Source organism: Thunnus thynnus, chromosome 21 (assembly GCF_963924715.1).
Source record: "Thunnus thynnus chromosome 21, fThuThy2.1, whole genome shotgun sequence".
Taxonomy (NCBI): Eukaryota; Metazoa; Chordata; class Actinopteri; order Scombriformes; family Scombridae; genus Thunnus; species Thunnus thynnus.
In genome coordinates, this window is record NC_089537.1 from 1,646,169 (window position 1) to 1,658,117 (window position 11,949).

At 40.6% G+C, this 11,949-nt stretch overlaps 1 protein-coding gene across 1 annotated transcript in view; it reads left to right on the forward strand.

Moving 5' to 3' along the window:
- Positions 1–2,769: 2,769 nt before the first annotated feature.
- Positions 2,770–11,949, forward strand: part of LOC137173432 (tomoregulin-1-like) — a 15,840-nt gene continuing 6,660 nt past the window's right edge. Inside the window, exons 1-6 of the mRNA XM_067578252.1 lie at positions 2,770–3,713; positions 8,820–8,929; positions 9,187–9,316; positions 10,074–10,100; positions 10,199–10,289; positions 11,229–11,388. Of these exons, the coding sequence (XP_067434353.1) occupies positions 3,572–3,713; positions 8,820–8,929; positions 9,187–9,316; positions 10,074–10,100; positions 10,199–10,289; positions 11,229–11,388 (660 nt within the window). The 5' untranslated portion in view covers positions 2,770–3,571. The remainder of the gene's footprint in view (positions 3,714–8,819; positions 8,930–9,186; positions 9,317–10,073; positions 10,101–10,198; positions 10,290–11,228; positions 11,389–11,949) is intronic.

Consider the following 11,949-nt stretch of genomic DNA (forward strand, 5'->3'; position numbering starts at 1 on the left):
TGAACATGCAGTGATGGAGGAAGTATTCAGATCCTTCATTTAAGTAAAAGTACCAATACAGTAATGTAAAAATACTCCATTACAAGTAAAAGTCCTGCATGAAAACCCTGTTGTAGTAAAAGTACATAAGTATTATGAGCTTGATGTAGTTAAAGTATTGCAGTAAAAGTACATAAGTATTATGAGCTTGATGTAGTTAAAGTATTGCAGTAATAGTACATAAGTATTATGAGCTTGATGTAGTTAAAGTATTGCAGTAAAAGTACATAAGTATTATGATCTTGATGTAGTTAAAGTATTGCAGTAAAAGTAGTGGTTTGGTCCCTCTGACTGATATATTATTATATATGACATCATTAGATTATTAATAGTGAAGCATCAGTGTTAGAGCAGCATGTTACTGTTGTAGCTGCTGGAGGTGGAGCTAGTTTACACTACTTTATATACAGTTAGCTAGTTTAGTCCAGTGGTTCCCAACCTAGGGGTCGGGCCCCTCCAAAGGGTCAGCAGATAAATCTGAGGGGTGGTGAGATGATTAATGGGAGAGGAAAGAAGAAAAAACAAAGTTCTGATACACAAATCTGTTTTCAGTTTTTGGACTTTTTCTCTAATCTTTGATTTTTGCTGAAATATTGGATCATTTGAACATTTATTGAAATGAAAGCATGTGAGAAGTTTAGAGGGAAAAATCACTATTTGGTGGAGCTGTTAACAACTCATAGACATGTGAAATGTGACCCCGACTACACACTGCTTTTTGTAAGACGTCAAAAGACAAAAAGGTTGGAAACCACTGGTTTCATCTTTAACAATGTGTTGTATTTTAAAAGCTTGTTATATTATCCATTGTGTCAAATCTTCATCTGAAAAGTAACTAAAGCTGTCAAATAAATGTAGTGGAGTAGAAAGTACGATATTTCCCTCTGAAATGTAGAAAGTAGCATCACATGGAAATACTCAAGTAAAGTACAAATACCTCAAAATTGTACTTAAGTACTGTACTTGAGTAAATGTACTTAGTTACTTTCCACCACTGTGGCACAATTGCACGTTATGTATCAATCTTTTTACTTTTTACTTGCCAACACTGAAACATGGAATCGTATTTTTTTGCCATTCATTGTTCTGATTGAATGATGTCACTTGTTCTCCTCTAAACATGGTGGATTGAAGTGATCAAACCTCAGAGCAGTGATGCAGTGTGGATGGGTGGAGCAGTTAAAGGAGCAGTTCACAGTCGCTCCCTCTCTTGTGCAGGCAGACAGTGCCCCCTGCTGGCTGCAACACAAACAACATGCAGGATCCCAGTGTTTCAGACAGTTACAGGATGGGTTCCCAGTGTTTCCAGTGTGTCTTAAACCAGCGGTCAGGTGTCCATATGAACAGTGAAAGAGGTTTTCCTCGCTGTAATCATTCCTCCTGTTCATACTGGATATTAAAAGATCCTTCAAATGTGCTTTCAATGGAAGTGATGGAGGCCAAAATCCACAGTGTGTCCACACAGTCATTTAAAAGTCTGTGTGAAGCTTCTATTCAGCTTCAGCAGTCTGAGTTAGTCATATCAAGTGGATATCTGACACATTTACAGTCTTTTTAGCATCAAATTCCCTCTTTGTGTTTCCTCGGACAGTGTTTCCCTGTTGAGCTGCAGGTGGAAGTATAGCTTCTTATTAGCTTCAAATAAACTTTTAAAAACATTTTTGCACAGAAGGAGGACTGCTGACATACAGTACTACACATCATAAATCTCATAAATACTGTGATAAAAAAGTACAATAAAATACTCAGGATAAAAACAAAAAATAATGAATACTACAAATTATGAAATACTCAAAAGAAAAAGCTAAAATGCTGAAAAATCTCAGCTGTACTTCATGTTCAGTGCTAATTAGCAAATGTCAACATGCTAAACATGGTAAAAATATAAAAGCTACTCCTGAACGTGGTGCGTTAGCTGAGAGGGAAGCAACATAACACCAGATGGATTAAACGGATGGATAAAATTATTTATTGCATGGATTGGTCATAAGTAACTTACAAAAAAGGAGGCAAACTACAAAGTAAAAGGGTCTGAGGTCGCTGATTAAATCAAATAAATAAAAGCACCAGAAGAAAACCCCTAACTAAGAGTTTTACATGTGTCTTAAAAGAAATGAAAAGTAAAACCTAACTATCTAACTAAAACTATCTAACCCACTCATCATCTAACTAACTCTAATGTTTGTTACAGTTTAGTCATGATAAAAACAATGGCTCATGCTAAATCAAAATTAGGAGATAAAACATCATAATTTTTATTTACTTTGTCAAATTTGACCTCTTAGCTCAAAAAGTTAGATTTTTATCTCATGAATTTGACTTTTTATCTTGACTTAGTGAGTGAAACTTTTGGATTTTATCTCATAATTTTGACTTTGTGTCCCACAAATCAGATTTTTATTTCATAATTGTGACTTTTTGTCTCAAAATTTGGATTTTTATCTCATAATTTCTACTGAGTCAGTATTGTGACTTATCATGAGCCTTTTATTTCATCCTGACTCACTTTTCTTTTCTTTTAAATGAAATGTGCTTCCATTTATTGATTTTTATTATTTAATTGTATTTTAAATCTTTGGTCAACAACTTTTTTGAATTTGTAAATAAAGTGACTTGTGTTTGGTGTGACCGGATGTTTGCTTTGTTATTTGTTGATGAGTTATTTTCAGATGGGGACAGTGAGGTGAGGTTTAATTAAAACAGAGAATAGATGAGCAGGATGTGTGTGGGAGGGGTCTCCTGCGGGTCACGTGGTCCGGGCCTTTGTTGATGTGATTCAGTGGAGAGAGAACAGGAGGACAAAAAAAAAAAGTCCCGGTCCGACCGACCGACCGCATCCGTGCATCCTCCCCGGCTCACACTCGCTCCGCTTCGGCTTGGATGCTGCTGGAATCCCCTCCGGACCTGTTTCTGGATCTTTTTCTCCGCGGTGTTCCGCGGTTCTCCTCGCCGGTTTGAGTGCGAGGCGGCGGGGCTGGGGGATGGAGGCTCAGTCCGGGCTGTGAGCAGACTGGTTTTCAGGGGGTGGCGGAGGTGTGGGGGTCGGTGTGTGAAGCCCCAGGCCCTGCTTTTGCTTTGTTATCCTGGGCTTCGTTTTGCAACCCTCCTTCAGGCTTTCTCGTCGTTTTTTTCCAGCTTATTTCTCCTCAGTTTCAGCATGAAGCCTTCCTCCTGAGAGCCGCTGGCAGGGAAACACATGGACAACAGGAGGATTTAAGGCTGTTTCTGGCTGCAGGCTTTGATTATTCTTGTTTTTCTGCGGCGTGTTTTTGTACTAAGAGGTTTTAAAGCAGGACTCCAGAAAAACAGATCATTTTTGTTTCTGTTTTTCTTTCTCTTGACCTTTTTTATCTTCTTTCTACTCATCTGTTTCTCTTTGTATACCTCTTATCTATCTCCACATATCTGTTTCTATCTCCAAGCCTCCTTCACCTCTTTATCTTTCCCTCTTTAACTCTCTACATCTGTCACCTTTCAGTCTCTACCTCCATCTGTCTCTCCCTCCCTCCCTCCGTCCCTCCGTTCCTCCATCATGGCTCCGGTGTGCCGGTTATCCCGGTGCTCCTGGTGCTGCTGCCTGCTGGTTCTGCTGGCTCTGCCCGCCGCCCGGAGCTCGTTCCCCCGCAGCGGAGGCAGCAGTGGGGACTGCGGCCCCGGGAAGGCCGACTGCCCAGGTGAGACACTCCCAGCCTGTTTACACCTGAACACGTCACAGTGTGAAGATGATGGGAGTTAAATTAAGAGTTAATTTCTCTCTGAATCCGGTTGATGTTGAAGGTTGAGCATGTGGAGGTCAGAGGTCACAGCGGTGATTTGACCCTCTCTCTGCCACCATTTACTGAATAATGTCTCAGTGCAGCTTGATCACATGACCCAGCTGTTGTCATCAACACATCTTTGTGTTTCTGTTGTCATGACGACCGCAGCAGCAGCATCATCATCAGCAGGATAAACCAGAGATTTGATGGAGGCTCATGAATGCAATCTGCTACTCAAGGATAAGGATACCTTAGCATCACACCAGTGTTTATCATCAGTGCGGTCGTCATGACAACAGAAACATGAACAAACCTGTACAGTGTGATCAGAGGTAGTGATGAGGTTTAACTTGATGAAGCGGCCATGTTGCTGCTCGCAGAAGTTCAAGGCCTTTGTACTACAGCCTCTGTGTTTGTGTGTGTGTGTGTGTGTGTGCGTGTGTGTGCGCGCGCGCGTGTGTGTGTGTGTGTGTGTGCATGTGTGTGTTGTGACCACTCCTCACTTTAACTGGGCTCTATTTTCGGGTTAATTACAGGGTGGAGGAACAGGGCGAGGCTAAATGAGGGAGTACCCTGTGTGTGTGTTTAGGCCCATATGTGTGTTGTGCTCAACATATATGTTCATGTATACGTCAAACTGGAACCACATTCACTCGTAAACTTAAAGGAGAGGTCTGCTAATACTCTATTTCTACTTCTTGTCAGTGAATTCATGGACTAACAAGTATTGTGTGTATCAAAGCCTGATGTATCTTATTCCTCCATTGTTGTCCAAGAAACTATTAAAAACACATCAGTGAGTCACAGAGCTGCACTGGGCGACATGTTGCTTCATCACCATGAACATGATGTGAGAGTTTAACAGCTTTAAGTCTGTTAGTTTTAAGCTTTAGGGCCGGTCAGGTCCAAAGCTTGAAACTGAAGCCAAGCTGAAGGACCTTAAAGTATCACCGATGGCCTCCAGCTGACTCAACTTCTCTCTACAAACACTGAGTCAATCATTGTTTTCAACGAGTCATTCTGGTCTCAATCTGTAAATTCAGGTCCTCTAATAAGTGTGCTGGTGGTCATTTAGGAAATTATTGCTCCGTTAATAAGATTTGAAGACTTATAGTAGCTTTGATGTCTGCTGTGTGGGCGTTGATTGACAGCTGTGATTGACAGTTGGCTCTGAGACTCACGCTGAGTCCGACTGTTGTTGCAAAAGTTTCCGTTTGACGAGCAGTTTGAGGGTCATGATGTCTGATTGGTTTCCTGAACGTTTTTAGAGCTGCAACGACGAATCAATTAATCGATTAGTTGCCAAATATTAAATTAATCGCCAACTTCCAGCTTCTTAAATGTGAATATTTTCTGGTTTATTTAGTCTCTATGACAGTAAACTGAAGATCTTTGAGTTGTGGACAAAACAAGACATTTGAAAACGTCGTCTTGGACTTTAGGAAACACTGATCAACATTGTTCACCATTTTCTGCACCAAACGACTAATCGATTAATCAAGAAAATAACCAACAGATAATGAAAATATGCAGTTTAAGCTGTTAAAGTGAGCTAGTTGTATTTTAATTAGGGTATATTTTATATATATATGATATAAAACTGAACTAAACACGATCAGAGTGGAGGCTGTTACAGCAGAGCTCACGGTGCCACAGTCTCATATATAACCGCAATGTTCAGCCGTCCGCATACTTTTGGACGCGTAGTGTAACGGTGTAGCTCTGGATGGAGACAGTCGGGAACGTCAGGATGTAGGAAAGCCGAGGAGAGAGAAGATGAAGTCGTTAGAGCGTGAGAGAGAGAGAGAGATCCTCAGAGGACGGAGACGCTCTTCCACTCCAGTTAAAGGTCGACGTGCTTCACTCACTGCCTCTTCATCACCGACTGGCCTCGAATCAGCTTCACTTCATCACTGAAGCTTCAGTACACATCACTGATGAAACACTTAGAGGAACAGTTCAGATGTGTGTCAGTCTTTTATCTGCAGAGCTGAAAGTCGCCTGTTCTGATATTTTTTAGGAAATGATACTAAAAACACATTTTTGCTGGTTTCCTGACAAATAAACTTGAAATACACCAGAAAATCTTCAAGGATGAGAAATATTTCTAACAGTGGTTCTCCACACTGTTGGAGAAGGAGGAGCATCTTTTAATCGTCTTATATTTGGGTCAATACGTATTCAGCTGCAACATTTAGTCGATTAATCGATTTGTTGCCGACTATTACATTAATATCTGTTGTATATCATTGTAAACTGAATATCTTTGAACATCTGAAGACGTCGCTCTGGGCTTTCAGAAAGTGTAAAAGCCATTTTTAACTATTTTCTGATATTTTATAGAGTCAGACAGCAGCTAACGATTGTATATTATCTACTTTATTAATCGTTTGTTCTATAAAGTGTCAGAAAATTGCTTAAAAATTGCTTCTTGTTGTTGTTGTTATGATATTATAACATTTGAAAAGCTGTAATCAGCAAATTTTTGTTTAAAAAATATCTAAAACGATGAATGGATTATCATAATAGTTGCCAGTCATTGATTAATCACTGATCATTGCAGACTTATTACAGAGTAAACAAAGAGACATCAGGTTAATGGATAATGAAACTAGCGGTTAGCTGCAGCTCTGCATGTCTGTGTGTTCCGTACAGAGCTGAGTCAGGACGCCGTTAGCTTAGCTTAGCATAAAGACTGTTAGCAGGGGGAAACAGCTAGCATGGCTCTGTGAAAACGCGTTAATTAACATGTTGTGATGTTTGTTTGTTCACAAACAGACATGTTTTAAGGGGAGTTACTGTCTGTGCTGGAACTATTTCCTGTTTCTTTACTCTGTATGTCTCTGGCTGTAGAGACAGTGAATGACTGTATTCTCCGACATGTTGAACTGCTCCTTTAATTGTGTGTGTTCTTCCCACTGTGTGAGTTTAGCTGGTGTTCCGACCTGATATGTCAGTTCAGTTCAGCTCCGCTCGAGTGTCTCGGACTCTGAGATGACGTCGTTCTCTGTCTTTGTGTCTCAGTCGACTGACTCATCAGAGGTTTGAATCAGTGACCTGAAATCCAGCCGACAGCACAGAGACACACTTTCTCACGCTGAGAGCTGACGTTTGGTCCAGAAGACTCTCCGATCCTCCTCAGAGAGATCCAGGTCCTGGTTCATTACCTGTCTGACTTTACTCTCTGACTTTAGTCTCTGACTTCCTGTTCGGTCTCCAGCTGTGATGATCGTCTGGAATCATTCAGTGTTTTGTGTTGTCAGTTTGTAAATGGAGGCTTTATTCCCCACAGAGCCTCCGTGACGGGTCTCTGCAGACCTGTGACTCTGTAAACAAGCTGTAATTGGCTGCTGATGAGAAGTTAGTTACTATAGCAACAGGAGATTATCATAGTTGATGGTAGTGGTTTCTCTCTGCAGGCAGATCGCTGTCAGATTCATGTTGTTGAAGAGAAACTTGTAGTTTTATGATGTAGATGAAAGAAGAGTCTTAACATCTGATATCACACGAATCATCTCAGGCTTTAATCCTGTAAACCTGCAATTAAATAAAACTTTTATCAATTCAACTTTTCTTTCTAGTAACACCTGAAACTGTTTAGTTTACTGGAAATAATAGATTCTTCACAGCGGAGCAGCTGGAACCAGATCATGTCTGAGACTCTCAAACTCTCAGGTTTTTGTAGGATTTTAAAGACGTAAAGAGATGAAACGATTCTGGATTTCACAAGAAAACTGATACATTTTGATTAAAGTCAGATACAAATACAGTTCTGTGTTGGTTTACATCAGCTCACAAGATGAACATAACTTGAACATAAATGTGACTTTTGATGGTTAGACTTTCAAAAAAACTTTTAACTAAAATGTTATTATTGAACCCGACAGCAGAGTCACTACATGTGTCATCCAGGCGGCCATGTTGTTTATTTCAGGAGAAGTTAAGCTCATCACAAATGTGACTTTTAATTTGGAAAGAAAAAACAAAAAAATGTACATTTTGTAGTTTCTTGTCTTGATATAAAACTCCATATCTGAATGGATAGAGGAGACAACGTTTTCATTCAGTCGATCACTCTGATTGATTTGCTGATCAGCCAGCGAGGATCAATACGTTCAGTGACATCAGAGTTATAAGCTGCATTTGCTTCTCAACACTTTCGCTTCACATAGATCACGGATGAAGCTGTAAAAACTTTTACTGGAGGAAAAGTCAGAAATGTGATGAGTTATCAGGACCGACTGACCCTGAACGCATCACAGAGAAACACACACACACAGGTTCTGCTGATGGTTACTGTGTGTGTGTGTGTGTGTGTGTGTGTGTGTGTGTGTGTGTGTGTGTGTGTGTGTGTCAGCAGGTTGTTCTGGCTGTCTCAGCACACTGAAGTATTTACTAATTACAGGGGAGGCGGGGGTCACGACCCCTGTAATTACCAGCTCTAATTGGCTAGCCTGCAGGCCGCCAGCCAATCAGCCGCCATCAGAAAATGACCACCCTGGATAATAGCCTGTGTGTGTGTGTTTCCCGCCGTGTGTGTGTGTGTGTTGCTCCAGAGTGAAACATCTTCACTGCTGTTGGATCGATCATCATCAGATTTTATTCTAGCGCCACCATGAGGTCAAAGTTCACACGTGTCCAACACCTCAGTTTAGATTATTATAATGTGAGAATTTGCTGCTTATATTATTGTAAATTGAATATTTTGTAGTTTTGGACAGTTTGTTGTCGCCTTCTAGGAAACTGTGATCACCGTTTTTTATTGTTTCCTGATGTTTTCAGAGATGTTTTTGTGTGCAAATTTTTATTGGATGTTTTTTCTTCTGAAGGTGTGAGTGTGAGTGGACGGACATGAGATGACTGAATTTGCTCGTAGTTACGTTAGTTTAAGCACAAACCTGCATATCTGAACGTACGGAGGAGATTAAACTGTATTGATCGTGATAATTAACAGATATATCGAGATACGATTCTTCAGTTGGAAGCTGAATATTGCTGATAATCAATATCTATATTTAACAGATCTGTCAGAGAAGAAGAGCGACCTGCGCGTGTGCGACGCCGGGACGTGTCGCTTCGGAGGAACCTGCCGCGAGAACGGAGCCGACATCAAGTGTGTCTGTCAGTTCCACGTGAGTCACACACACACACACACATACACACACACACACACACACACACGCACACCAGATGTTGTGAACATGTAATTGTCTCGTTGTCATTTCCAGAAACAAATGTTGTCTCATATTTGGGCCAAGACAATAATTTCAGTAAGTATCTCTGTTGCTGTTGCCAAAGTGAACCAAGCGTGTGTGTGTGTGTGTGTGTGTGTGTGTGTGTGTGTGTGTGTGTGTGTGTGTGTGTGTGTGTGTGTGTGTCGGTTGTATAGTGCCCTAAGAAGTACGTACCCGTCTGTGGGTCCAATGGAGACACATATCAGAACGAGTGTTTCCTCAGGAGAGCCGCCTGCAAGAAACAGAGAGCCATCACCATCCTGTCAGAGGGACCCTGTTACCACGGTAACATACACACACACATGTTTCTACCCCCGTCTGAGCAACAGAGCGTATTATGTTATGGCCACGCACCAAATTACACATATCAGTCGTTCATTTACTGACACTACAAGCTCAGTAATAAACATAAACTAGAATGTCGACAAAAACTGAAAATGTATAAACTTCGTAAAACTAGACTTCACGGCAGAGCTGTTGTGTTCTGAGTATGGGGTTGGATGTCGGGTATTCACATCCCAGGATTTCTCACCAAAATCTGCTCCCATTACCCGAGAAAAATACCACAATACCTGGAAGTTACAATCAAATGTCATTATTGTGGAGAGATCCTGCGATAAGAGTGATATTCCCTTTAACTCCAGCGAACACTGAAGAGTTAAATTAGTTCAACTCTGACCCTGAGCTGTGTTACAGTAGTTGTGATAATACAGGTGATGCTGTGATTTAAAGATAATTAGATAATAAAGGTAGAATGAGTTGCATTCATCTGGAAACCCTGCAGACTCTCTAACATGTAACACCGGATGTGTTTGGGAACATTTAAGGGGAAATTTAAAGAAGTTTACAGGCTGATATTCAGTTTGTTTGAGTTCAGATCAGCACGACTGTCATGTTTGCTTCTGATATTGTTGTGGGTGTGAAGCTGCTGTTATTATCTGATCAGACAGAGACGGTCTGATGGGAGAGTTGGTTGCCTTTTAATAAAAAAACGTCTTGAAAACCGTTTCCATCGTAACATCTCTCTGTTTCTGTCTGTCAGACGGCGGTTCGGGATCCGGTGATGGAGGTAAAAACTGCTTCTTATTTCTGATCGTTATTCGTTTCAAACATTTTCAGTAAAAATAATATAATTACAAATGTTGTCGTGATGTTTTGCGTCTGCAGATGACGAGGGTTCCGGTCGCGGTAAAAAGGTCTCGAAATGTGGAAACTGCAAGTTTGGAGCCGAGTGTGACGAAGACTCTGAGGATATGCTGTTAGTACACACACACACACACACGCACACACACACACACACGCACACACACACACACACACACACACATCACTGAGGACATTTTCTGTGTGTGTTTATATTCATTTGTATGTTTTCTGATTGTCGGTAGAGCTTCTCCTCAGAAATCTGCAGCAAATAAGATAACAGGCTGCATCACCATGGTAACTTATACCGCAAACTGAACCTGGTCCGGAGCAGGTTGTGTTTCGAGTTTCGGCTTAAATCGACGATAAAAAGCGCCGTCACTTTCACTGACTACCTGATTTGATGTCATGTTGTAAATTTGTAACAGTGCAAGACGTTAGGGTTACCAAAAAAACAAACAAAAAAAACTAATGAAGAAATACTTTGAACAAAAAAAAAGATGAATCTATTGGTTATTATCACAGATAATATTCAAACTATAATATTAATTTCACTTTGATTCAGCCAGAATATTAAGTGTTTTCCACTGATCCTTCATTATAGGACAGAATCAGACAGTTTAATGTTTAAATCTGCTGCATCGAGTTTAAAGTTTAAGAGCTCTGGATGTGGGAGAGAGAGCATTGAGTGGTCAAATAAGTATATAAACTATTTACGAAATTAATGAATTTTTTTTTTAATGAACGCAATTTTCTGCCAGCGTTCCTCTCTCGCCTTATTTGCAGCGACAGTGTTGCTTTTTGCTGTAATAATGTATTTATATTCTTCATATCTCTCCGTTATAATGACCTGTTCTTCCTGACTGAAGCAGGCGGCACGTGATTGGTCCATTTTGTGCGGGAAAAAGAGTCAAATGACGCCAACTTGGAGTTGATTGAACTGAGTCTGATCAGCTGTTCTCGAACCGAAAACTCAGAGTTTGTTAAGCCTGCTTTCTGAAACAAACTTCCTGTAGCGTCAGATTGTTTACTTGTGTTTTGTTTGTTTTTTTAGCTGCATGTGTAACATCGTGTGTAACGGCCACAATGACAACCCGGTGTGCGGCGGTGACGGCGTCACCTACGACACGCCGTGCCACGTCCGCGAGGCGTCGTGCCTCAAACAGCTCAAGATTGACATCAAACACGTGGGGCGTTGCCAAGGTAACGGAAAAATACACACACACACACACACACATCAACAAATGTCTAATCAAATCAAACACAAACCCTGAGGCGAGGAGGAGGAGGAGGAGGAGGAGGAAAGAGGATAGATAGTAAGGATAAAAGAGAGGAGAAAAGATGAGGAGGGAGTGTTTTAGGAAGAGGAAGAGGAGGAGAAATAAAGAAAGGAGTGGAGAAGAGGAGAGATGGAGGAGGAAGGAGGGATAGAATAGAATCTGCTTTTTCCTTTAAAGCCATTAAAGAACAGATATTTTTTTCTCCTGTGAAGTTAAAAACTGGATTTTAAGTTAACAGTCCTGTCAGCATCAGTTTGATCACTTTGGATATAAGTATGATATAGATATTAAATATTCTGCTTCGTGTTTATTCCTATGAAACGTGTTATTGTTTCTGATCACCTGCTACCAGCTAAATCTGGTACAAAGCATCTTTTCTCTTTGTTTGAGATGAATGTATTTTGTAAACAGTCCCTGATATAAATAAATTCAATAATCTAAACTAAGAAAAGGACAAGAGGAGGAGGGATGGAGGGATAAAGGAAAGGTAGAAAG